Source organism: Anopheles gambiae, chromosome 2, assembly GCF_943734735.2.
Source record: "Anopheles gambiae chromosome 2, idAnoGambNW_F1_1, whole genome shotgun sequence".
In the NCBI taxonomy this organism is placed as follows: Eukaryota; Metazoa; Arthropoda; class Insecta; order Diptera; family Culicidae; genus Anopheles; species Anopheles gambiae.
Genome location: NC_064601.1, coordinates 38806772 through 38834741, shown reverse-complemented (window position 1 = coordinate 38834741; position 27970 = coordinate 38806772). Strand labels below are relative to the sequence as shown.

The 27970-nt window shown below is 45.1% G+C and overlaps 4 protein-coding genes across 9 annotated transcripts; 3 read left to right on the top strand and 1 right to left on the bottom strand.

Annotated features, from left to right (window-relative positions):
* The first annotated feature begins 183 nt into the window (after nt 1-183).
* LOC5667456 (proliferation marker protein Ki-67) lies at nt 184-9963 on the top strand. Its single transcript, XM_061643494.1, has 5 exons — nt 184-525; nt 612-925; nt 1079-2878; nt 2959-3114; nt 3267-9963. The coding sequence occupies exons 1-5, from the start codon at nt 337-339 to the stop codon at nt 9811-9813; spliced, it is 9006 nt and encodes a 3001-aa protein (XP_061499478.1). The 5' UTR covers nt 184-336; the 3' UTR covers nt 9814-9963.
* Nucleotides 9964-13921: 3958 nt separating this feature from the next.
* Nucleotides 13922-16882, top strand: LOC1274209 (solute carrier family 35 member F6). The gene is made up of 5 exons (XM_313297.6): nt 13922-14466; nt 14612-14759; nt 15124-15277; nt 15794-16081; nt 16176-16882. The coding sequence occupies exons 1-5, from the start codon at nt 14390-14392 to the stop codon at nt 16658-16660; spliced, it is 1152 nt and encodes a 383-aa protein (XP_313297.3). The 5' UTR covers nt 13922-14389; the 3' UTR covers nt 16661-16882.
* Nucleotides 16883-17009: 127 nt separating this feature from the next.
* On the top strand, nt 17010-20525 carry LOC1274208 (MMS19 nucleotide excision repair protein). Its single transcript, XM_313296.5, has 3 exons — nt 17010-17248; nt 17358-19957; nt 20019-20525. The coding sequence occupies exons 1-3, from the start codon at nt 17161-17163 to the stop codon at nt 20220-20222; spliced, it is 2892 nt and encodes a 963-aa protein (XP_313296.5). The 5' UTR covers nt 17010-17160; the 3' UTR covers nt 20223-20525.
* A 99-nt stretch (nt 20526-20624) lies between these two features.
* On the bottom strand, nt 20625-22929 carry LOC1274207 (MORN repeat-containing protein 4 homolog). Of its 6 annotated transcripts, none has more exons than XM_061640784.1 (4): nt 22702-22929; nt 21384-21815; nt 21271-21290; nt 20625-21140 (listed from the first exon to the last, which is right to left on the bottom strand). In XM_061640784.1, the coding sequence occupies exons 2-4, from the start codon at nt 21567-21569 to the stop codon at nt 20873-20875; spliced, it is 474 nt and encodes a 157-aa protein (XP_061496768.1). In that variant the 5' UTR covers nt 21570-21815; nt 22702-22929; the 3' UTR covers nt 20625-20872. The 6 variants fall into 6 exon arrangements, with proteins under 6 accessions (XP_061496768.1, XP_003436523.1, XP_313294.4 ...); XM_003436475.2 differs by having other exon boundaries at nt 22667-22908; XM_313294.5 differs by having other exon boundaries at nt 22693-22908.
* Between the last annotated feature and the right edge of the window lie 5041 nt (nt 22930-27970).

The following is a 27970-nucleotide window of genomic DNA, read 5'->3' as shown; positions in this document are numbered from 1 at the left end:
ATTAAAGTCCGTTTGTTAAATTTATGAAATTTTCTAAATTTAATGACAAAATATTCAAAATAATACGATTTTTTAATTCGATTGTCTGCACTAGCCCAATACATCGAACACACCGCCAAATGCTATGCGATGTTATTGGCTGTCAGGTCAATGATGACAGCTACGTTATTGCAGTTTCGGAATCAACGGTTTTTGGCTGTTTCTGTTGAAAACAAACGCAGTTGTTCTTGGGAAGCATCATAGCAGACATCTTGCGAACAGCGGTGCAGCTGCAGAAAATTGCTCTTTTTAAGTTATTAAGTTTTTTTCGCGTGTCTATGATTAATTAAGCGCGAAATGAAGATGTTTTCCATACGTGGTGCTAACATATTGATCCTTAATAAGGAAAGTGGTGAACAGACGCGAAAAATCGCTGTGAAAACCGATCGTGTAACAATTGGCGCCCATCCGCTGAACAGCATACGGCTCCACACACTCGAAGCAGAGCGGCTTCACTGTAAATTGTTTGCCGATTCATCGAATTCGGTAGGTTGAACGATACATTGGGCTAAACTTGCATTACATCTAGAGGGAATATGCAACGGTACTAATGGGTTAGTGTGGCTTTCTAGGTTACTATCCACAACTTTTCTGTGCGTAATCCGGTCCTGCTGAATGGCGTACGACTGGAGGGCAAAACAGTGATACAGAATGGCGATAAATTCGAAGTGGCTGGCTACTTATTTGAGTGGAACTATAATCCAGCTAATATTAATGCGGTTCGTAAATCGACCAAACGCGCCACTTGTCTGCCCAGTGTTGGAAAGCCCAAAACATTGAAACGCGTAAGAAGCTTCGGAGAACTCGTTAAACAATGTTCTGTAAAAGTTCCGCGTGATGTTGGTTTGATGTTGAATGCCATTCGGAAACGCAGAACAATACACAGGTAAGAAACAGAATTTTCTTTTATTGTATTACATATTTTTGTATTTATTTTTTTTTTTGTGAAACATCGCCATCTCCTATCGATATTTCCGGGAGATGTTATTCTTTTCATCATATGCATCATTCCAACGTTTTTTACATTGTTTTTATATAGCATCATTGTACCTTCATTGAACCGGTCCCCGGAATCAGATGGAACGCATGAGAATGTCCATTTAACCGATAACACTCATGCGCAGGCCGATACCACCATGCAAATGGAATTGAATGCCGCTAATCCTGTTGCAAACCCCAACGAAATTTCAACAATTGAAAAGGAAAACGTTACATTACGACACGAAATACCCAAACTACAGACTACAGGCGTCATGCTTACATCGTACGTTTCTTTAGCAGAAAAACGACATTTAACATGTAAAACACCGGTCGCCTCACCTAAGCGAACGCCACTGCGACACAAGAACGCAACTTTTGATAAAACAGAAATTGAAGAATATCTGGTAAATGTGTCCAATCCACACGATTCGATGCATTTAATCGATCTAACAACGCCTGTTAAATCGCGGCCCACAAGCGCAGTGCGCAAAATTTTCTCCGGAAAAGTGGCCCAGTCTCCTCGTGTATTGGACGCTATCAATTTGATCTCACCAAGTCCGAAGAAAGTTAATCGAACGCCTAATTCGGTGAAAGCTGTAGCACCTTCAACACCTAAAGTAGCATTGCTTAAATCGGCCATTAAAAATTCTCGAATACATGCTTCGGACACTAAGAAAACACCGTTGGCGTCGTCTCTATCGAACAAGAAGACGCCAAATGTTAAGATCAATACGAGCGTACGGACAGATCCACATAAGGTGACACCGATTTCTAGCAAAACTTCTGCGGTTAAGTTGCGCAAACATTTGATATCGTCGCTGAACAAAAAAGATTCTAGTGACACTCCAGTTCCAATCGTCACTGCAGAAGCACCGACAGATCCAAACACTACTCCAATACCAATTGTGACAACCGAAACATTAAGCAAACATTCAACACCGGTACCCGAAAGCATCCCTAGGGACCAACAGTCGCTACAATCCGTAATACCCGAATATAAAGACGAGATAATCGCGAATGTTGCAGATACGGGTGTTGAAGACACGGCAGTTGTTATGCCGATGTTTGATGTACAATCAGTTATAAAGAAGCCCAACAGGACAACACAAATACGATCGGCAAAATATTCAGATGTCACGCCTCATGAATCCTTTATGGATGGAGTAACACCAGCTGTTGTCCCGCCGGAAGAGAATGCGCTTGTGTTGCATGCGGACATCAACGAACCCGTGCGATCTAACACGCTAAATGAAGAGCTGAAAAACGTGAACGACCTACCTACATGTACCCGCCTGAACCGTAATTCTTGCTTACCGATTAGTACTGCGCAACTTACGCCCCAGCCAACAAAGTCACGGAAAACATTTAGCGCTCTCGATTACAACAGTTTATCCGTAAGCCCGATGAGCCGTGTTAGTATCCCGGAAGATCCGATAATAGATTTGGATTTAGATTCGGAGCTCAGTTCTCTGGATGATCAAGTGAATGAGGATGAACTTTTGGCAAGTAGTGATTCAGAGCCTGTCCATGATATAGAAATATTACCCGCGAAAGTTAGTACACCACAGCTGAGGGATTCGTTGCGAGATACGCGAAAATTTATTGGTAGCGCTTTTACGTCCTTAAACACATCAAGACCACAGCTGGACTTGACAGCCGAAATAGATGAAAGCCTACTGATTAATGAGGAAGAAGAACCGGATCAAGGTAATAATAAGATGTACAACATGCAAGCAGCTCATGAGTCAGAGTTGCCAAATGAACAAATTATTTCAAATGCCCTTGTCGTAAGTGATGACACGGCGACGCCAATGGAAACGAAGCCGAAATCATCTTCAGCATCAATTCTTTCTAACAGGTATGAGAAAACAGTTTCTAGAATTACGTAAACGCTTTTAGATATTTTTGATAATTACCGACATTCATGTATGTTTCTAGTATGCGGGAATGCTTTTCATCTAAACACTCGAAAATAAATGACAATCGAAGGAATACGCTCTCCACTGCAGTTCTACCGGATTCATCAAGAGGATTGACGAAAGAGGACATAAATTGTGTTTCACAATATATGGAAACGACTCCATCTGAGGAAGAGTAAGTTTTTGTCCTTTTTTCGAGCTTAGTTTTTTTTTTTAATATTTTTCTTGTATTATTATTATCATTTTAATATAATGCTATTATGTACATATTGTTGTTGTTAACTATTTTTAAGAATGTGACTGCTAATTAGTATGCTTATTTTTTAGACCCAAACAATTCTCTGATGTCTCTGTCCATGAGCAGCTGCAACCAGTTGATGCTGATCTCGATGACAGTAAGAATATGCTGAATCCTGCTGCAGATTCCAACCAACTGTCGCCTAACTATAGCTTAAAGATCATTACGAAAACACCAACACGTTTGCCGGAATCTGCCAATGAGCATGTAAGTGAAACTAAAATGCTGCTTAGCACTCCTAAAATCGCCGATGAGTACATACAAGAAAACCGTGAGAATATGTTCAGCACACCGAAAGCAATAGAATCATCTGAGGTGGGCTGCGATAGGGTATCAACGTGTATCAATCTGATAGGTGTTAAGGAAATGCTTAAGACTCCTAAAGTCTCTCATTCAGACGTTAATTACTGCCATGCGATGGAAAATATGTTTAGAACACCGAAATCCGTAGTTTCATCTGAGACAGAGAAGGAAAACAGTTGTGGTAATGTTGAGTGTAATGAAGAATTGCACAACACTCTACCCGAACGCCAATCTGATGGTCAACAATGTGAAGAAATTCAACATGGTATTAATGCTGAGCCTACATCGCCAAGCGCTGAATTAGTGGACATTGACAAGATGAAGGAACTGAGTAGCACACCTAAGTCGATATCTTTCGCTGATGCAGATCAAAATGACTCATCTTGTATCGATCTGGAAGATTCTGTTGACCCTTTGTCGTCTGCTGTTGATATCGAAGGCAATCGTCAGGTCGAGGAGATACCGAGCACACCGAAATCGATATCCACTATCGATGGAGATCAAAATGAGTTATCCCGTGCGGATCTGGTAGAAGCTGAAGACGTCGAGTTGCAGGAGTTAAACAGAACACCGACGCCAATATCTAGTATCGACGTAGATAAAAACGAGTCAGTTTGTATTGAACTGGCAGTTGGGGATGATTCTTTATTGGCTGCTGCTACCGTAGAAGATACTTGTGAGGTTGAAAAAATACCCGATGAACAGCCAAGTGCGTCAACCTGTACCGATCTTGCAGATGTAGTGGAAGATGTGGCATCAACTGGCAATATTGAAGAAAACGATGAGGAGAATGAGTTGAACAAAACACCGAAGGAAATTTTGTCTATGCAAGTAGAAAACGAGAAACACAATTGTGTCAATCTGGTAGGTGTGAAAGAGCTGCTTAAGACGCCTAAAAAATGCAACGTTGATGATGCAGATTATCGTGAGCTTCAGGACATGTTCAAAACACCAAAGCGGTCATCTAAAATTACTGCTAAGGGCTCAGAGACCTGTGTAAATTTGGTCGGGGTGAAAGAACTGTTAAAAACTCCTAAAAACATCGACATGGATGCTTCAAACTTGAGTGCGATTCAAAATATGCTTAAAACTCCGAAGCTGGTATCTTGCGATGACGCAGATTCGAATGAGTCAGTCTGTGCCGAAGTGATAGATATCGCGGCGTCTGTATCGCCAACCAATCAGGAAGAAAATAACGAGATTAAGAAGTTGATTAGAACACCGCAATCGATTTCCTGTGCTGATGCAGATCAAAATGAGTTATCTTGTATCGATCTGGAAGATTCTGTTGATCCTTTGCCTTCTGCAGTTGATGTCGAAGGCAATCGTCAGGTCGAGGAGATACCGAGCACGCCGAAGCCGATATCTGCTATCGATGAAGATCAAAATGAGTTATCCTGTGAGGATCTGGTAGATGCTGAAGAAGTCGAGTTGCAGGAGTTAAACAGAACACCGACGCCAATATCTAGTATCGACGTAGATAAAAACGAGTCAGTTTGTATTGAACTGGCAGTTGGGGATGATTCTTTATTGGCTGCTGCTACCGTAGAAGATACTTGTGAGGTCGAAAAAATACCCGATGAACAGCCAAGTGCGTCAACCTGTACCGATCTTGCAGATGTAGTGGAAGATGTGGCATCAACTGGCAATATTGAAGAAAACGATGAGGAGAATGAGTTGAACAAAACACCGAAGGAAATTTTGTCTATGCAAGTAGAAAACGAGAAACAAAATTGTGTCAATCTGGTAGGTGTGAAAGAGCTGCTTAAGACGCCTAAAAAATGCAACGTTGATGATGCAGATTATCGTGAGCTTCAGGACATGTTCAAAACACCAAAGCCGTCATCTAAAATTACTGCTAAGGGCTCAGAGACCTGTGTAAGTTTGATAGGGGTAAAAGAACTGTTAAAAACTCCTAAAAACATCGACATGGATGCTTCAAACTTGAGTGCGATTCAAAATATGCTTAAAACTCCGAAGCCGGTATCTCGTGATGATGCAGATTCGAATGAGTCAGTATGTGCCGATGTTGAGGATGTAGAAGAAGAGCCTGGATCGCCATTCGATGATATTGATGATAATTGTAAGGTCGAAGCGATATCCAAAACACCGAAGGCGCAATCTGCTTCTGTCCTAGATCAAAATAAGTCAACATGTGTTGATATTTCTAACGACGTACAGCTTGCGTCACCAAGCACTGATATAGAACACCATGTTGAAGTTGAGGCAAAGGAGTTGTTACAAACACCGAATCTGACACGTCAATCTGGAAAGGAAGATCAAAACTGCGGCAATCTGGTAGGTGTGAAAGAGCTGCTTAAGACTCCGAAAAACAGCAACGTAGATGATGCTGATTACCGTGAGCTTCAGGACATGTTCAAAACACCAAAACCATGCAAACCGGCAATTTCCGGAAAAGCAGAAGATCCTATTGTAAATTTGGTCGGGGTAAAAGAACTGTTAAAAACACCCAAAACTACCCACAAAGAAACTCAAGACTCGATTGCGATGCAAAATATGTTCAAAACTCCGAAGCCGGCATCTTGTGACGATGCAGATTCGAATGAGTCAACCAGTGCTGAAATGACAGATATCGCGGCGCCTGTGTCGTCAACCAATCAGGAAGAAAATAACGAGATTAAGAAGTTGATCAGAACACCGCAATCGATTTCCTGTGCTGATGCAGATCAAAATGAGTTATCTTGTATCGATCTGGAAGATTCTGTTGATCCTTTGCCTTCTGCAGTTGATGTCGAAGGCAATCGTCAGGTCGAGGAGATACCGAGCACGCCGAAGCCGATATCTGCTATCGATGAAGATCAAAATGAGTTATCCTGTGAGGATCGGGTAGATGCTGAAGAAGTCGAGTTGCAGGAGTTAAACAGAACAGCGAAGCCGATATCTACTATCGATGAAGACCAAAATCAGTCAATTGAACTGGCAGTTGCGGATGATCCCGTATCACCTGCTGATACTGTAGAAGACACTTGTGAGGTCGAGCAAATATTCGATGAAAAGCCAAATGCGTCAACCTGTACCGATCTTGCAGATGTAGTGGAAGATGTGGCATCAACTGGCAATATCGAAGAAAACGTTGAGGTGAATGAGTTGAACAGAACACCGAAGGCAATTTTGTCTATGAAAGTAGAAAACGAGAAACAAAATTGTGTCAATCTGGTAGGTGTGAAAGAGCTGCTTAAGACGCCTAAAAATTGCAACGCTGATGATGCAGATTATCGTGAGCTTCAGGACATGTTCAAAACACCAAAGCCGTCATCTAGAATTACTGCTAAGGGCTCAGAGACGTGTGTAAGTTTGGTCGGGGTAAAAGAACTGTTAAAAACTCCTAAAAACATCGACATGGATGCTTCAAACTTGAGTGCGATTCAAAATATGCTTAAAACACCTAAGCCGGTATTTTGCGATGATGCAGATTCGAATGAGTCAGTCTGTGCCGTTGTTGAGCATGTAGAAGAAGAGCCTGGATCGCCATGCGCTGATATTGATGACAATTGTAAGGTCGAAGCGATACCCAAAACACCGAAGGCACAATCTGCTTCTGTCCTAGATCAAAATAAGTCAACATGTGTTGATATTTCTAACGACGTACAGCCTGCGTCACCAAGCACTGATATAGAACACCATGTTGAGGCTGAGGCAAAGGAGTTGTTACAAACACCGAATCTGACACGTCAATCTGGAAAGGAAGATCAAAACTGCGGCAATCTGGTAGGTGTGAAAGAGCTGCTTAAGACTCCGAAAAACAGCAACATAGATGATGCTGATTACCGTGAGTTTCAGGACATGTTCAAAACACCAAAACCATGCAAACCTGCAATTTCTGGAAAAGCAGAAGATCCCATTGTAAATTTGGTCGGGGTAAAAGAACTGTTAAAAACACCCAAAACTACCCACAAAGAAACTCAAGACTCGATTGCGATGCAAAATATGTTCAAAACACCGAAGGCAACATCTTCAGTTGAAACAAGCACCGATAAAGCAGAATCATCCATTGTTAATCTAGTTGGTGTAAAAGAGCTGCTCAAGACTCCTAAAAACTCCGTAACAGAGACGCAAGATTTGTCTGATATGCCAGATATGTTTAAAACTCCAAAACCTATAGCTGCAAATAAGTTAGACAACAAGAAATCAGTAAAGCATGATGATAGCGGAAAAGAGTCCGTCGAAATGGCAAAGGAGGAGACAAAACTTGATCCAGCAACACCTACGAGAACGATGAGAAAGCGAAAGCTTTATTCAAGAAAAGATGAGGAACTGAAAACACCAGACAACTTAACGGCTCCAAGTCCACAGCGTGGTGTTTCAGATGCAGAGTATTTGAACATATTAAAACTCCCAGCCGCGAAGGAGAATATTTTAACTGAAAAGTTTTCGGAATCTCCTGCTCGAAGAGATATGCCGAAACGAACATGTCGTCAAAAAATCGAAAGTTTGTCAGAGGAGGTTTTGGCCGGAAAGTCTCCAGCCCCGAAATACTGCAAACCACCAGCGCAGAAAGAAGATGCTGCTACGCCAATCATAAAGGAAGAAGTAGATGCGCTATTAACAATTAGACGTGTTGCATTCGTTGATGTTGTAAACGTTAAGGAATTCAACTCGCCAAATATTGTTGGGGATGTAATAAAGAACGTTAATAGACAACCACGTGGAAGGAAACGTATTACTGAGGCACATGATTCGTTGAATAGCTCAGAAGAAGCTACGGAGCAGGTGGTTGAAAATGTCAAGAGAAAACGTGGGCGACCTGCCATGGTTAAGGAGAATTTGGAACAACCGAAGGCAGTTGCCACGGGTGGTAGTCAACGAATAACTGAATCTAACGCAACTAGCGAGTCAGAGGATTTAGTTAGCGACCAACAAAGCTCGGATGTCACTAATGAGGATATGGGGCTTGTTGATACAGAGACAAAGGAGAAAAATGAAGATGAGCAACCCACTGATGTAGCTGGTATCGAGCAGAAACTACCAAGAAGACGGCAACAAACAAAAGGGCTCAAATCAGCATCAGCAACGAAGCACATTTTAAGCGAAGAAAGTGTGAATGAAAACGATACACCGGTCAAGAAACGGGGACGGACACAAAAGAAAGCGTCTGAAGTTGATGTTTTGGCTGAAACATCTAATAGCACACCTTTGAGAAGGGGAAGGCCTAAGAAAGCTTTGCAAATAGTAGAAGAAACAGCCTCAACAGATAACCAGAATAATGAAACAGATAAACTAGCACAGGATGAAACGAAGTCAGTTGATGAAAAAGCTAATGTAGAAGTAAATAACGTGACCGAATCGGGGAAAGAAGAGCAAGATATTGTAAAACCTGTTGTAAAAGGACGTAGACGTAAGATAGAAGCACACAAGGAGGAAAATACGGGGCATAAGTCAGCGGAAACTGTACCAGAAGCAACAAAGCCTGCCAGCAGAGGCCGTAGACGTAAGGTTGAAGAACCACAGGAGAAAGAATTGGAAAAAGAAGTTTCAGAAACAGTGCAGGATGAGCCGAAAGTTGTTGGTAGAGGCCGTAGACGTAAGATAGAGGTACATAATGAAGATGAAGCGGTAAAAGAAGATGTTGTAGCAGTTGCACAGCAAACGACGAAACCGGTAGCCAGAGGCCGTAGACGCAAGATTGAAGAACATAATGATGAAGAACCGTTAGAAAAAGTAACAGAAGATGTGCAGGATTCATCTAAATCTGTTGACAAAACTCCTCAGCGTAATACAGAGGTATGTGTCGAGGAAGATTCGGCCAAAGTAGATGTCGCTGTTGCACAGAATGAAACCAAGCCTGTGCGTAAAGGTGGTAGACGTAAGCAGGAACTAATTAAAGCAGAAGACACAGAGAGTGAAGATGCATCAGTTATAAAGGATGAAGTGAAGCCTGTCGGCAAAGGGCGTAGACGTAAAGTAGAAGTACAGACAAAAGAAGAGCCGACTGAAGTGAAAGCTGTCAAAGGTCGTAGACGTAAGATAGAGGTGCCGGCTGAGGAAGCGGAAGTGGAAGAGAAACATGAACCTAGTGAAACTCCAAAACGTGGTAAGAGCGAAACTGTTGTCGTCAGTGGATCGCAGCAGGATACAGGCGAACAGAAACACGATCAGGAAACTAGCGCCAAAACCACGACAAAGGCAAGAAAAACCGCCAAAAAAGATGAAGCAAGCAATACTGATGATTCGGTCGCAGTAGAAAATGCTGCTGATTCAAGTCCAAAAACCGAGACAAGGCCGGTGAGAAGAACTCGTGCTAAACGGAACTAATTCGTAAATGGCGTGGTAACATCACCGTTTATTTTGTTTGGTTCATTCGTTTTTATTTTACGATATACATATTATCTCTTTTGTGTTATTTCGTTTGTGTAATGCGTATGAGTGATTTGAATACACTTTATTATATTATAGTTTTTATTACATACTGTGTTGTATATGTTTGCAATCAATGAGAAAAGTGCATTAATTTTTCTTGCTTAAGAGTGTTCAAGGTCAATTGTGAAAAAAAAAACTGCATAGATATCAATTAGACCCATCCTCTGCTAAACATCTATTGCATTGATTGATAAAAGAAAAGAAAAAACTTAAAGGTATGTAAAAATAATATACAGTGCTTCGATTTGATTTCAACAAGATGCGTGAATTAATGAAGCTTTAACATTTAAAGCATACTTCGCCGGATAATCGACGCTCGAATATACTGTAGTTGTATATTATTTTCGCTGCCCAAAACATGACGTGAAGATCGTCACCGGACAGGTCGGACAGGAGGAGGCATATAAACCAACGATTGGAAGCTTCAGCGTCCACCAGCTGACAAACGACAACGGCCTCAGGCTGATAAATTTTGCCTCCTCCAAGCACATGAGCATCCGCAGCACCTTCTTCCAGCATGCACACCGCCTTAGTTACATCTGGAGACACCCGAGGGGTGATTCATAGTCCCAAATTGACCACGTTCTGATTGACGGTAGGCACTTCTCGGATATTATCGACGTTAAAACGTATAGAGGCGCAAACGTCGACTCGGACCATTTCCTGGTCATGGTACAGGGTTTTCCAGGAGTTCTCATAGCTGTGGGACACTTTATTGACTCTTTCTTAAGTGAAATGAGCTTAATGTAACGGGAATTGGATTCTATAGCATCCTTGTTGGACAAATCCAATAGGAATTTCCAAGCAGTCTGTCCAAAAAGGGTGCCATAGACTCCAATTACCATCATATGAGGTTCACTTCTCATACAGGGTTTCCCACGATTTATTGGTCAGTTCCCATGATTTTTTGGTGCGTTCCCACGATTTTTTGGTCGTATCCCATAGATTTTTGGTTTGTTCCCATAATTTATTGGTATTTTCCGATTGGATATCAATACAATTGCACCAAAAAATTCTGGGAAACGACCAAAAAATCGTGGGAACGCACCAAACAAACATGGGAACCCACCAAAAATTGATGGGAACCAACCAATAAATCGTGGGAAACCCTGTAAGAAAGAGTTGAGGAAGTGGCCCACAACTATGAGAACCCCTGGAAAACCCTGTAAAGCTGCGCCAGAAACTCTCCGTGGTTAACAACCAACGCAGTCAGTCCACCCAAGGCTCAACCAGGACCGGTTGAAGTGTGAGGATGTGGCGGAGGGTATGTGACAGCGCTCGGAGAAGCGCTTCCGGCCGACAACAACATCGCCGCGATGCCCCTCGCAGATCACTGGCGTATGGTATGGTATGAATGAGCCATCAGCACTGCAGCCGAACACAAGATCGGCCGCTTATTACGTAGAGAGAAAAAGGAATGGTTCGATGATGAGTGCAGACGAGCACTATCCGAGAAGAATGCAGCGCGCGCCCGCATGCTCTTTTCTTTCTTCTTTGGCTTAACAACCGTTGTCGGTCAAGGCCTGCTTGTACCACTTGTGGGATTGGCTTTCAGTGACTAATTTATTTCCCCCCATAGCAGGATAGTCGATCCTACGTATGGCGGCACGGTCTATTTGGGGATTGAACCCATGATGGGCATGTTGTTAAGTCGTACGAGTTGACGACTGTACTACGAGACCGCATGCTACGGCATGAAACTACCGGAGGAGTAGAAGCTGGGTGTTATTCTGCTGGATTGCTCGAATTTTCGAGCCATCATAGTCCTGAATGCCGCCTACAAGATCCTTGTCCCAGATCCTGTTTTGCAGACTTGCGCCCCTTGCTACAAATTTTGACGGCAGCTACCAAGCTGGGTTTGCTGGAGGCAAATCCACTACCGACCAAATTTTCACTCTACGGCAGATCCTCCAGAAGTGCCGAGAGCGCCAGATCTCAACGCACCACCTGTTCATCGACTTCAAGGCGGTCTACGACCGGCCATAGACTGCAAGGAGCTATGGAGCATCATGCAGCAGTACCACTTCCCTGGGAAGTTGATTCGTCCGTTAGAGGCCACAATGAACGGGCTGCAGTGCAAGGTGAGAGTATCGAACTTGACATCGAAATCGTTCGAATCTCACAGGGGTCTGAGGCAAGGTGACGGACTCTCCTGTCTGCTCTTCAACATCGCCCTGGAAGGTGTCATTCGAGGCGCGGGGCTAGACAACGACATGCGTGGCACGATCCCTTAACGATCTCTCCAATTTCTTGGCTTCGCGGATGACATCGACATCATCGGCAGGACAACAGCGAAGGTGCGTGAAGCGTACACCCGACTCAAACGCGAAGCAGCAGGAATTGGATTGAGAATCAATGCGACGAAGACGAAGTACCTGCTTGCCGGTGACTCAGACCATCTGGGAAGCAGTGTATTAGTTGACGGCGACAGTCTCGAGGTGGTAAAGGAGATTTGCTATCTCGGGACGGTCGTTACTTCGGACAACGACATCAGCAGCGAAATCCTGAGACGCATTGTGAGAGGAATCGTGCATACTATAGGCTTTACCGACTGTTGAGATCCAGAAGACTTCGAGCACGCACGAAATGTACATTAGTTCGCCCGGAGGTCCTCTACTATTCGAGCGGAGGATGCAAATGCTCTGGGCGTGTTTGAGCGACGCATCCTCCGGACCTACTTTGGCGGTGTGTTTGAGCATGGAGCGTGGAGGAGAAGGATGAATCACGAGCTTGCTGAGGTGTACGGCGAACCGAGCATCCTGACGGTGGCAAAGGCTGGTAGGATACGATGGCTGGGACATGTCATGAGAATGCCGGATTCATGCCCCACCAAGAAGGTGTTCGACAGCGATCCCAGTTCGGCATAAGACGCATGGGAGCACAGCGAACTCGATGGTTGGACCAGGTGAAGCGAGACCAGATGAACCAGATTATTGAGAAATGGTAAGTCTTTCTTAACTCGTTGGATTAATTGAATTTTAAATTACAGCACTCCCTCAATGGTTGGATTGTCTCTAACAAACAACGAGGTAGCTTTTACAGAAAGAAACACCGGCATGATAGTCATGGAACTATTAAGCAAAGCCATGCGATTAATTTCCGTTCAAATCATTTAGGCTTCAGATTAAAATCTTTCTGTGCCTTTTTTATTAATCATATTTTTGCCGTTTGTCAAACAACCCCACTATCGAATGTGAACGCACTAGTTGACACGCAATCATATCCCAACCAGTGCAGTCATACTGTATCATTAAAAGATTAAATATTAAATAAAAACGTTTGTTTCATTCAACTTCCCGTCTGGACTAATCTTCATCTGATATTTACCAGGAATTGTGGTTTATCTGCATGGAGTACAGGAGGGTTCAGGTCTTGGCTAGCGATCAAAGTATAATCGAACGATTTTACTCACTACGATCACTGAGCAGCATGTTTCTAAGATACGTGGTTAACGGGTTTCAAATTATATCAACGTAATATTAATCAATGTGATTAATGTGATGTAATGCAATGTGATGTATTTTTTTCAGGATCACCATGGCTTTGGTTTTGGTTTTGGTATCTTAAGGGGTGGTCATAAAGAACTCATTTTAATTAGGTTTCGAGACCATTGTTTTAATTGAAATTAATTTGCGTAGCTCTGTAATCTGGCGAAATCAACTAGAATTAATCCAAAATATACCTAATATATGGGTGTTATGATAAAATTTGTAAATTTAGATTCTAAATGGATTAATAAAAAAATACTCGTGTGCTAAAGTAACATGTTTATCTTTTTTATATAATGATTCTAACATGGCGAAATGCTAAATATCATTGGACACTTTAAGCGTGAAATCGATACAATCTGCCTGCCCTATAGACAGTCAAATTGCAAACCCCGGCTACAGCAATAAGAACAACAACCAAGCTGAACAAGCAGCATAGTAATTGCTCTCTGCAACGGGATGCCGATCAGCGTCCGATAGCCGTCATACAAAGCATCGCTACGTTTTGTTAGTTGGGGAGAAATGCTCATTGGGTACAGTGTCTCTTTCCATTTGCGTTGCGATCAGCTGTGAACGCTACTCGCACGAACGACAAGTTGCTGTGTTTTCTTTGCGCGATTACTTGCAAGGACGCAGAGCGGTGGAAAACATATCGATCTGCTTGACGAACAGTTTCCCCCGCAAGTGTTCGCGTACGTGAAATAGGCGGACAACGAAAGTGAACAAGTACAATCATCTCAGCAGCGCCCGCACTGGTTGGGCGTCAAATTCCTTTGTCATCGCTGTACGCGATGGTAGACATGGTGTAGGGAGCAGCCATTGCAGTTACTTCTTGTTGTTGTTATTGGTGGTTGTGGCAGTGTCACTGTGTTATCGGTATTCGCGTTTATTTTTTTTTGTTTTGTGAAGCTTTTTGTTTATCCTGTGTAATTCTACAATTTTCTGTACGTACCATCGAGCCAGAGAGTGCAAACGAAAACAAAATGGCCTGGTCGCAAAAGCAATTCATATTCGCGCTTACCATGGTGGTAACAGGCTCCATAAACACGCTCAGTACAAAGTAAGTGAAATTAGCGATGTTATTTTTTAACGCGCGAAAGAGAGAGAGAGAGAGAGAAAAGCCATCGACCTTGAAAGCGGAGTATGCTGGCTTTATCGAAAAGATCGTAGAATGCATAAAAATGAGTTTTAACCATACATTGCAGATGGGCTGACAATATCGAATCGGAAGGCTCGGATGGTCAGGTGCGGCGGTTTGTGCATCCGTTCGTGCAAGCGTGTGCAATGTTCCTTGGAGAATTCCTTTGTTTACTTGCATTCAAAGCCGTTTACTATCATCTACGTCGCAAGAATGTAAGTTGTTCGCTCGAGTCGCTCGACTTCCAAGACGGTCACGAAACACGAGTAACCACTTGCACATAGCCTACTTGTGCTACGCTGCTACGGAATCGAAATCCACTAAATAGTGATCGAATACAACACACAGCTTCATAGCTTCCGCCCGATGACAGCAGATTCAATCATGACGGCAAGCTGTATAATGACTCCATCGCAAACAGGGGGCTTATCAGCAGCCGCAGCAACGGGTTGCTCGTGTTTCGTTGTACTATCATCCGCCTTTCCTGTGTTCCGTTTTTGCTGCACCGCATTTTTGCTGTGGTCCGTTGCTTTTTCTTATTGTGTTTCGTTTTGCCTTTTTCTCCCGCATGATGCACAGAATGGTTCCGAGGACCGGCACGATCTTGTGCAGGGCAACCGGGAGTTCAGCCCCTTCATCCTATTCGTGCCGGCAATGTGCGATATGCTGGCGACCTCCATTATGTACGTTGGTCTCAATCTGACCTACCCCTCTAGTTTCCAGTTGCTCAGAGGTAAGTTTAGTTTCAATGGAAGCATAACAAGCTATTTATTATTTAATCTGCACCCCACTTGTTTAAAGGATTTGGCTATTGATTGGCGTCAGGTCATTACTGATTTCGTTGAAATCGTAAGTCGTGAAATCAGAACCATTACCGCTTTTGGTGTCAACGATTGCTTTGTTGCATTTGTATGCATGTGCTAGCCCACAATATAGTGGCACCACGGATGATTCATGCCTAATCAACTTTAAAAGCGGAGCAGCAGACACCTTCAATATTGCTTTTTGGTTCAGTTTTATTTTAAATCATTTTTCTTTCCATCTTTTACCGAGTAAGGCTGCAATTCGTATGCACGCTCTTTGCCTCATTCCGATTAATGCCTACAACACAAGGTTGAAGCCTTTAAAAATCAGCGACACACTGGACGCAACCTGTTGCGAAACCATTGTTACCCATAATGCCCCCCCCCCCCCCCTCATTCCTTCTGTGTTCCTTCACTTACATGCCTGCTTTCTTCATTCTTCCCAGGATCGGTCATAATCTTTGTCGCTATACTGAGTGTAGCCTTCCTGAACCGCACGCTGGTGAAGCGGGAATGGTTCGGCATTGCCTTCATCATGGTTGGCCTGGTGATTGTTGGCATGTCCGATGTGCTGTCGAACGATAATACGGGATCGCAGTACACTAGGAACAATGTCATCACGGGTGATCTGCTTATTATACTGGCACAAATCATTACCGCGGTCCAAATGGTGTACGAGGAGTATTACGTGACCGCGCTAAACATCCCGGCACTGCAAGCCGTCGGCTGGGAAGGCAAGTATTAGCACCACCATCCGTGTGTACCGTACGAAAGCGCGGTGGAAGTTTTTTTTCTAACGAAACGTGTTCTATTTTGTTTGTCCCGCAGGTTTCTTCGGCTTTTCCGTGCTGGGGGCGCTTCTGCTGCCGATGTACTTTATCCACGTGATGTACCCGTTCAACAGCAACGCGCACGGCGTGCTGGAAGATTTGCCCGATGCGCTCGCCCAGATGGCCAACAACTATCAGCTGATCATAGCTATTTCGGGCATGATTGTGTCGATTGCATTTTTCAACTTTGCCGGCATTAGCGTGACGAAGGAAATCTCAGCCACGACGCGGATGGTGCTCGATTCCGTCCGAACGCTCGTCGTGTGGGTAGTGTCGTTGCTGCTGGTTTGGCAAAAGTTCCACTACCTGCAGCTGATCGGGTTCGCCGGCCTCCTGTTCGGCATGTGCCTGTACAATGACATTATTGTGCTGCAAACGTACCGGCGCGTGAAGATTGCGCTGTTGCTGCGCATCGGACGCCAGTCGTCGGACGGAATGGGCGAGGTTATTATCAACCGGCAGGCGGACGAGCCAGATCGTTAGACTGAGAGAAAGAGAGAGAGAGAGAGAGAGAGAGAGAGAGAACGCAAAAACTGTGGGTGTAAACGGATATTTGGGACTTTTTTTCGTATGTGTGTAGTATAGTAAAGCTCCTTGCGCTGATACTCTCTGTTGTGTGTATCAATAACAACAAAAATATCTCAAAACAAATACAAACTCTTAACTGATAGGGGAATAAAAGTGAATCCAATGTGAAGCTACTTATTTGATTGGTTTCTTTATTAAGTTAAACGAGTGAAAACTGCTTGTCGTGATTAAAATAATAAAATATATAAAATATATTTTAACGTATCGTTTGAAGTAGCAAAATGTCATCCACGCGACTGTTTCCTATTCCTACGAGCAGCGCTGCTGTTTCTTTGTTGTCTTCGGTGACAGCGGTCCACCGACTGCTTTGTTGTTATTTGCCCGTACGTTGAAATACCACCATCGTGCTCAACAAAAGTCTGTCGAAAGTTGTGTGCTAATTTACTCGCCCAGCAATGAAGTTCCCGTGGTCGCACACGACAATAGTGGATATGATCAAGACTGATCAGAAAGTGGAAGAAAAGTGCCACCAAGTTACCACAGGTAAGCGTTCGTGTTTGACTGCACTGGACATCCTCCCTTTGTTGGCTCGATGGCTTTGTTGGAGTATACTGATCGTTGTTTCATTCTCCCCTCCGCCCGACACTGCTAGACATTATCGCTGGAAAGCTAAATGTGGCCGAGTTTGTAGAGGAGCTAGGACCAGCGCTGACTCACACCGATGCCTCCGTCCGCGCCAAGGGAACGACGCTCTTGTCGAACGTGCTGAAGGATCTTCCACCGGACGCGCTGCAAGCGAATCAGGTGGAGCTGCTCTGCACGTTCTACATTGACCGTTCGCTTGACCACCATACCGTGACGCCGATGGTATTGGCGGGCATCGAAGCACTTACGCACATGACCAACTTCCCCGACGGTGCCGCCGTCCGGTTGCTGCGGGCGCTTTTCGAACGAGTGCCCTGCCAAAGCCAGAAAAAGCCGGAACGCACGCTGTACTTCCAGATGATGCTAAATCTCGCCGAGCGAAAGGTGGACGAGCTGAAGGCGTGGGGTGTCGACTTTGTGTACGGTGTTATTGGTGCGATCGAGGGCGAGCGCGATCCGCGCAATCTGCTGTACCTGTTCGAGCGTATGCCCTCCTTCATCCGGACCTTCCCGATGTACCATCTGGCGGAGGAAATGTTTGAAACGTTCGCCTGCTACTTCCCGATCGATTTCCACCCGAATCCCAACGACCCGGTAGCGATAACGCGCGATGCGCTGGCCGAACATCTGGCAAACTGTCTGTGCGCAACACCGGAAATGGCGGAGTTTGCCGTGCCGCTGTTGATGGAAAAGCTCGACAGCAGCTTGATCATGGCGAAGCTGGACTCACTGTCACTGCTGCGCAGGTGTTTGGAGCTGTTGGAGGTGGCAAAACTCGAGGAACATCATGACGAGCTGTGGACGGCGTTGAAGAAAGAGCTGCTTCCGGCCGGTGGCACATCCGCCGCGGAGAAGGAGCTGGTCGAAGCCACATTTGCCGCAGTCCAGGCACTGGCCAAAAATGCTTCCACCGACGAGCCGTCCGCAAAGGCACTGCTCGACAAGATACTGCTCAGCGTGATGGGCGGCCTGACGGATGCCAGCTCGAAGCAGTTCGAAATGAGCCTGCGCGTGGAACTGAGCTGCGCCCAGGGGAGCGTGTACTGTGCGGTGTATGTAATAGAAAAGCTTATCCCGATGCTGCTCGCCCAGCTGAGGCACGTGGAGACGCGTGTAGCGAACGTGCTGGTAGACGCTCTGCAACGGCTGTGTGCCGTTTGTGCCCACTGGTACTGCATAGACCGGCTGGACCCAGCGCTCGTGGGACAGATGCACAAAAAGCTGATAGAGGTTGTGCTGCAGGAAGCCGACGGTAGCGAGCAGAAACGATCCGCCCTGCTGGCACTGGCAGCCGTACCGGAAATGGTAACGAGCGAAAACCGCTACGTGGTGTACAGTGCGATGGTAAAGATTTTGCTAACTGCAACGGAACAACCGAGCAAGACGATCGATGCGGCGCAGGAATGCTTGTTCTCGTTCGCAATTCGCTACCAGCAGGAGGTGAAAACGGTCGTGCTGGAGAAATTAATCACGCACGATTACGCCAAGGCCGAGACGTCGCTGGTGCAGCTGGTGTTTAAAACGCTCGGCAAATTCATCCTCTACCATGGGTACATGGACAAGATGGTAAAATTTTTCCTTTCGAAAATATTCGACCCCGACAACGAGCGGCTCGCCATCATTGCCATGGATACGTTGACCGATGTGGTTGAGAATGGGAATTCGAGTCAGCTGGGCAAGGCCGAGCTGTACGAGCAGTACAAACTACTCGACCGGTGCTTCGAGTACGCGAACGATAAGCTTAGCTCGGATTGTCTGCACGCAATGGCGCAGCTGATCGGTGCCGTCGTCAAACAACTCCCAGTGGAGGAGCAGCACCAGCTGATACTAAAGCGATTGCCAGCGTTGCGACTGCAGCAGCGGGCCGATCTTTATTTAGCGTCCGGTTTGCTCGCCTACCTCGACCAAAGCGTACCGCTGGTGGATCACTTTGAGAATCTGGTCACCGATCTGAGCAAGCTGGCACTCGAAACGGACGACGAGCGGGTGCGGGACGTATGCAATCGGTTGCTGTGCAGTCTGTTCAACCGGATGCCGGACGATGAGCATCACCGGGGTGTGCTGAAGCGCCTGCTGAAGATGATCCGCGAGGAGCTGAAGAAACACAACCACCAGGCCGTGGTCATACTGAGCTGGATCGGCAAGGGGCTGATCGCACGCGGCCATTCGGAGGCGGGTGAGATCGTCGACGATATTGCGGATCTGCTCGACCATCCTACGCTCGGCCACATCGCAGCGCTGGCATTCGAGATCCTGTCGATCGAATTTCCCCAGCTCCATCTGCCCCTGCTGCGCAATCTGTTCAAACAAAAGCTGTTCGTGTGGGTCATGAAGAAGCTGGAGCAGAAGGTGGAACAGTACGCCGAAACGCACCTGAAAGCGCTAGCCTTTGTGCTGGCAGCGACACCGCACACGGTGCTGAAAATGAACCTGTCCAAGGTCGGCCCGGTACTGCTGAAGTGTCTCGCTCAGACCGACGACAAAACGATACTGGAAGCGTTGACGATCGTGCTGCGCTTCACGCGCGAACAGGACCCATTTGTGCAGGACCATTTGCAGACGCTCATACCGCTGCTGCTTAAGCTGACCCTGCACCAATCTTCAATGGTATGGTGTATTGCCGCTTTTTTCCATCCTCCATATTCTTATCCATTTCGTTTCGTTGCAGAAAATACGCATCGGCGCGCTCGAGTGTTTGCTGTACGTGTGCAAGTATCCCACGTTTCTGCTGCTTCCCTTCAAGCAGAGTGTCCTGCTGGCGCTACAAAAACCGTTGGACGATCGGAAGCGCTTGGTAAGAAATGCGGCCGTCACTACGCGGCTCCAGTGGTTTGTCGTCGGTAGTGCGGAGGACACGAAAACGGACAAGTGAGCCGGCGGGAGGATGCTGCAAGCCCTTGGATGCTCGTAACGAACACACTACCTCCTCGGAAGAATTCCTGCACAGTAATGCGTTGGTCGTTCCATCACAATGCATTGCCGCCCGCAAACAATAATGCATTTGTTACGGACATTTTCTGTTTCTATCGATGGAAATATGCGTTGAAATCAAATTTCAACACTGTAAGCGTTTTCCGACTCTTTTTTCTTATTTCCCTTTTTGTTGATCAATAGTAATCTTAGTTTGTAGCATCAAATAAAGGACGAATTACACGCGTAACTCAAGTAAAATGTACTTTCTCTGAATTATGTTGGTTGAAAATGGTCACTTAACTTTCCATTCGCTTTGAAGTTTATTTGATTTACCTGCACTACGAGATAGAAAACACACATATTCAACGTTGGCCTTGTATTTATATTTATTCGACGAATTCAATTACGGTACATATTAGCGCTATAGCTCTGCCTGGTCGACCCTTATGTACATAAACTCCTTAAAATATCACGAAACGAAAAACTAACGAACACTCCACTAAAACACATGTTCAAAAAAACAGAACAACTTGTACAACAAACAAAAAAACGTAACAATAAAAAAGGAACCAATCCTTGCAGCTGCCCGACGCTGACACGCTGCACCACCTAGCTGCCCTGGTCGCACTGGGCGCGTGCCATGAGTGCCACCTTCTGGGCACGGTTGATCACGTCCGGGCAGCGCTTCTTCCGCACCAGCCGACAGTCCTGGAAGAAGCCTTCGTTGCGCGGGAATCCGTGGCTCTGGTCGCTGAACGTAATCAGTCCCAGACCCCAGATGCGTCCGCCGCGAAACTCGCCCTCGTACTTCATGCCGTCCGCCCGCCAGAACACACCGTGACCGTGGAACCAGCCCTGCATGAATTCACCCTCGTATCTGAAATGATGAAGGGGAATAAAGATTTGAAATCAATTCGACCAAAAAGGCACCAAACTCCGGCCCCCGGGGGTTCTGCGCCAAAAAGGGCATAACCGGGTGCGTTCCGGAAGCGCTGCGTCCCACATACTTGGCACCGTCGGGAAAACACTGAAACGGAAAGAAAGGCGTGTGCGCGTTGAGTTGAGTGTGTACATGCAGCCGGCCTTGTTTGCGTGCGTGCGCGAAGAAACACTTCCTTACCATCACGCCGAGCCCGGAACACACGCCATTGCTGAATGCTCCGTCGTACCGCGTGCCGTCCGAGAACATCATCGAGCCCATGCCGTGCTTCTGACCGCGCTGATTCCAATCGCCAATGTAGCGCGTCCCATCGTCATACCGATAGCCGCCACATTTGACCACACCCGTCTGGACGCTGTCCATCATTTCTGCGCCGTGCTCTAGCTGGGGGGGACCTCTGCTTTCGAGCGTGTTAGAACGCGGCCTGTTCCGATCGCTAGCTACACTGTGACTGCCGCAGAGCGCACGGTACGCGTCAACCAAACCCGGCACCTTGTTGCGTTTGGCTTCCCTAGCTCGGTGGGATAGAGAGCTACGATACGGCGGCAATCCGATTTACCGAACCATGCGCGATGGATGGTCGTGAAATGGAATTATTCTTTGTACGATTTCCTACACCGAGCACGCGAACGGAACGTGGAGAAGGCACGTGGGAAAAGGGCAAGGTGACAAATCTAATTAGTCGTTTGCGGAGTTTGGGGAGAATTTGAGAAGAAAACTGCCTTTTGTGGTGTGTGTGTGTGTGTGTGTGTGTGTGTGTGTGTGTGTGTGTGTGTGTGTGTGTGTGTGTGTGTGTTAGTTATGCGATGGATAAATGCACAAACTTCATTCCCTCTATTGACTCTGTTCCTTAGAAAAGCATAAGCTTGCTAACCGGAGTCACCCAAGCCCATCGCAACCACGCTTCGCAATGCCTCTGTGATTGTGGGGCTCTTGGAAACGTTTAAAGCGCTTTTGTAGACACCATAAATCGATTGCAATTGTAACACAGATAGCTGCGATCGGATTTTTATTTGCCAGTGGGAGCGGCGTAAAAGTACGATTGATGGTGTGGAACAATTTTGCAATCGATTTAACACTTTGATAAGAAACTGTTTGACTGTATCACAAATCGAACACACCGATGATGTTTTTTTTTTTTTTTAATATGGATTGTGTATTTTGTGAATTATGTGCAAATTTTAAACACTTTTTAAACTACTTCGTCCATTAAATTCAACCATCTTGATGCAAATTCCTGTGCACTATGTTTTACTATCACATTTCAAATTGCCACAATCAAACTGCATGCTCACGGGAAACGCATCACCGTAACAGCTTGTTGCGCACTCTCTAACCACAGTTAAACCGGTTACAATGCGGATCGTCTGCTCCGGTTATGTTTCACTGAGTAGCATAAATGTACGTTTACCCTACCGGACCCCACCGGATAGAAGCACCTGTATTCGAACACACACACACACCCGTAAAAAGTGGTCCTGTCTGGTACCCTGCTCACCGCCTCCACTATCAGCTCCGTTTTCACTTTCAGCACGTTGACGCTAGTACACACCAAATAGTACACCAACTACCTACGACTGTTATACCCGTGTTGGTTGCGAGCGTAACCCTTCGGGAGGGATCCACGGTATCCGATCTGGCCAAGCGCGCGTCACCGAGTGCGAGTGCGTTGTGGATTTGCACGAGCATGAGCAACTACCACCACCACCATCATCATCGCAACAGCCAGGAGTCAAAGTAGGCGCATGAAACAGAGTAGGGTGGGTGGGTCTGATGTTTCCCCCGCCACATCGCAAGGTACGCACTACAGGGGTTGGAAACAGGCGCACCAGCGACATGCGCCGCGAACGCATCATCCAAGCAGCCGGCGGAAAAAGCGCTTACACGTGAAGAAGAGTCTGCATTTTCCGAGACAAGCGCTATCTGGCACAGTATCTGGGGCACGGTGGGATAGAAGGAGGAACGAATTTGGGGGTAGTATTTTTTATTAAATTAAACTTAAATTATAAAACGAATTAAATTATCAAAGAGAATCGTCTCTCATCGACACGCGTTTCGTGGCGTAGCTAGGACATTTACAATAAATTTAAGGGCATTCCCTGTCACCGCTGGATATTTAAGCGGCGCAATTAGGGGAAGGTTGGTAAAGACGGACACTGCGGGTAAGATGGACACTTCTCATAAATGCATGAAAAAGGTAATTTTTGAAAAAATCAACAATGCAGCATCCGAACTTAAAGTTAAACAACACATTTCAGAACATTTTTGGCATAATATATGCAAAATTGGTTAAATCCTCCAACAAAATAAATTTTCAATCATGTGCACCCTTGTGGATCTAATTTGACTACTGCCGATCTTAAGCTCTACAACTTGTATTGTTTATATTTCCGGAAGTTTTATTTCATGAATGGGTTGTCATAATCATTAATAAAAAAAACTGGCGAAAGAACTAGAATAAAAGCAATACAAAATATCGTTATCTGGTGGTTTAAACATCCTAACACCAAAGCGGGAAAGACGGACACTTTGTTGTAGGGAAAGATGGACACCGAATTTATTGATTTATTTTACTTCTTATATCAATTGGTGATGAATAGATTTCTTCAAATACCTTAAATAAGGATATTCCGAAGCTATAAACCAATTAGAAACTAGAGAAAGTATTGAAATATGCGAGAAATGAAACATCGGTCAAAATAGTAGCCATTCTTAATGCTATTACTCGCTCGACGCTGATGAGGCGCTTTACGAAATCCAATATCTTGGATTAGTCGCGACTTGGACAACTTTAAGCAATAAACAGATTAGGCATTGATACGATATCGTTCAGGAATAGATGAGAAATTCTATGGGATTACAAATATCAAATGTTGAATTTTCACATGGTGGAAAATGGCTTAAACTATTAACAATTCCAAAAAAAAAAAAAAAATACTGGGGTCGTGGACTTTCCGCGGAGTAATTTCCCAAAAGGAAGTTCTTGACTGTTGTTCTGTAAGCAGGAGCAACGTCAGCTGCTAGTGCGCGATATTTAAATAATGCGTTAGATGCTGCATGCTACGATATATTACAAGCACCGCTTACAATTTCTAAATTCATTTGAATTCGATTTGATTTACAGTCGTTGCAATTGGCCTAGAATTGGTTTATGTACGTACCATGAAATGGAAAGCAATAGGATATGTTAAAATACTATAAACTTCTGCAATTTCCAACGTTTTTCCATCTTTGTTTTTCCATCAACGTGTCCACCTTTCCAATATCAGGTGTCGGTCTTGCCCGAACATTTCAAAACTTCACGAAAAAAATCATGTTTTTCATTCATGAAAAAAAAACGCAAAAATCGATGAAAACTTAAAAGTTTCAACACATTTTCTGATAAAACATGAGTGTAAGATAATGTATGCACATTTGCATGGTCATTGCAGTTATATATCCCTAGATTTTTACCATTTCCCTTAACGTGTCCGTCTTAACCTACCTTCCCCTAACTACTATCAATCACATCACAAATCGGTACGTGAAAAAAAAATACAAATAATATAAAATGTCCACGTGTGCGCTCCACCCAATGTCCACATGTGTGCTCTATACTTTCCCACCGTGATCTATGCTGGCAGGACGGTGCACCGTCCGCTTGTCTTCACAGCCACTAATCTCGGTGTACGAAGCAATGTGGGTTGATCGCTGACGTAAGAGCAGCTGGGGTTAGGGTGATAATTAATTTTATCGTTCGTTTTTACTGTTTAATCAGCAGTTTTCTTTTGTTATAGGTATGCTACAGGTATGGACAACATATGGCTGGATCGATTGATGTGACTTGAGGCAGTAAAATTATTACTTTACTACTAGCTGCAGCAATTTGCCACACTTTTGGACCTCATTTTGCGACATTGCACTAGATGTTGGTTCGTGTTTGTGCTCGATCTTCAAATTTCAGGGCACTTTTGAACGGAATGATCGTAGGAGAAATGTAGAGCAAATTGATCGATAGGGGATTTGTAATTAATCGTAGTACAATTTAATTCAGAAGCTTGTTGCAAAAATGAAAAATACGAAAAGGTCTTCATTTCAAGCTGTAATATGAGATTTTCATTTTTAAGTTTGATTTTTATTACCATAAAAAGAGTTTTTTTCATGTTATTTTTATTCATCTTGTACTATAATTGTTGACGAATGAGAAAAAATATATCTTTCCATGATAGCTTTTCATTTTGATCATTTGTTTCGGTTTTGATCTTGTTAAGGATCCGAAACGTGGTGCCGCGCAACTCTCTCCGAACGCCACTAAATATAGTTCGTTTCAAAACACTCAAACAGCACAATAAAAGCTTTACAATTATTACTTGGCTTGGGGCAGTGATCGATGCAGCAAAACCAATACAATAGGCTCAATTCGTCTCCTAGCCGACGTTACTGCACCACGCGGTGGCTCGAATGCTACTGCATCCTAAGGGCTTACCCCATATAACGGCCACTTTCGAGAACGCCTCACCACGTAAGGAGCATCTTTGCTGGTGTTGTTTCCCTTTGTTGGCCCTGCCGAAGATGATTCAACTCGATTACGATGCAACCGCTTCTTGCACGCCCTGGCTGCGGTAATCCGTCCCATGCGCACTACTACTAGCACATGCCGATACGCAACAGCGAATCGTGCACCAACCACCGACTCACGGATTAAACGGACCGCAAATCTGTGGCAGCAAAGCGCGAAACAGGCGAACAAGGCAAAATAGATGAGTGGTATCTATCTATTCACCATTATTCCATGCGGCTGCGATGGTTTTGCGCCAAATGGCATCGACCACGCGTGGTGATGGTGGCCCCCTTAATCTGCTTGGGGGCAACCAGCTCTAATCAGCAAACGGGTGCAGTGGCCGGGTAGAGCAAAATCAAAAAAGAAGAAAAAAAAAATGGGCACAAACAGTGGCAAACACTCATCGAACATAATTACTCTTCGAACGGCGCCAACCGACCGATTGGAATGGGTAGGAAGCATGAATGCGAGCATTACATTGATTGATAAGGTGCAAAGCAAATGTTTTGATGTTTTCTTTCCTCGTCACTCTTCATATCAGATAAACAACAAGGTAAATAATAACTGTCCATTTTACTTACCCTTTCCTCTAATTAGGCTGACGATCTTCTCGTCACTCTCGAAAGGTTGTTCCCTTTCTGTTTCCGCGGCCACTTATCGTTGCTCGTATTACAGCACACTCCCCCCACGGCGTTACGATGCGAGAGAGTGTGGGCGCTTGTGTTGTTCAGTCGCCAAGTGGGCGTCCTAAAATGAGGCTCGAACCGATAATGAATGAAAGTGAAACACTCCAACCTCCCCAAAACGGCCCAGACAGCTAACCGGCACAGCGACGGAACGGGGAAGCAACCGGAACTCAAAAACCCTTTCCGGTTGCTTGCACACTTGCCGTTCGCGAACATTTCATTGGCGCCAGCGATCAAGACGGCCATGAAACGGGCTTACAAGATGCACCAAACGGCGCGCAGTAGTAGTAGTACAGCGCCCGTTGCTAAGACGATCGCTCGGCTAGCCAAATTAAATCGCCCACTGAAACGAATGTACATAAATTCCTACCGGCCACTTACCCTCTCCGGCACCGGGCGCTGATGGGTGGACGAGCGCGCCATGGGGTGGAAAATTACCAACCGAAAAGTAAAAACATTACGTGTGTTCCTCCTCCTCGGTCTGCTGTCCGGATTATGTTCGTTGATGCACTAAGCTGCGTGCTGGGCCAGTGAGTGGTGCGGTAAGCGCATTGGTGAGACGAGCGCGGACGGACTCCAAAATCTGTACGGCACACGTACGTTGGCAGCTCTTCGGTGTTAGTTACAGTGCTGGTTCGAGTGATGGAACAAAAAAACTGCACCAAACCTGCCTACTTGGATTGAAAAGTTCCAAGGTTGATTTCTCGATCAACGAATGTGGGGTGAGTAGATTTAAAATATTTAAACTCACAATGAAAAGACCGTTGATGACGATGACGTGCTTTGAAACATGTGGATCATTTCTCAAAAGATCAACTATTTTCCTTCCTTGAAACGTATCAATTCGAAAAAGGTATGTGTGTGTGTATGGGGCTAACGATGGACCCTTGTTGGGATGCTTTCAAACAACCCCTACAGCACATGTTGCGGAGGACTTAAGCGGCGATGATGATGCACTCTTCAGCTTAACTTTACAAGCGAATTATGTAACTCACTGGTTTTGCTGCAGCTGCTGCTGTTATTTCATCCAAATGTTCGGATATGTGTTTAATAATGGGCCCCGTCGGTTGTGGGGCACACGGAATGTGGTGTTGCCTTTAATCTTCAAAGCATATTAATTGTCGAAATTTTGTTTCGTCTCCCCTTTTGCTTTGTGGCTGCATCTGAGAAAGTTGGCATCAGAGCAGCGAGGGGCATCATCACGCGGTATATACGACTGGTTAAACGCCCACGTGTTGTTCGATTTATTAAATCAACGGATTCGCGTTGATAAATCACAATAGCGGCCGTATGTGATTTTGCATTTTAAATTTGATAACAATTGGGAGGGTCTTGGAACTTTTGCAACTTTTGCACCACTAGTGGCTCCTATCTAATGAATTTCTATCTACGTAAGGGTGGTAGACTAACTAATGCTGCTGGCGGATGTGTTGCTCCGTTGCAGCGCCCAATGCCGGTGCTTTACACCGAGTCGGGTATATTTTTCCTTCGTCGACCGGAGAGTGCCTCCGACTATTAAGAAACGAGCGATTCTGACGTTT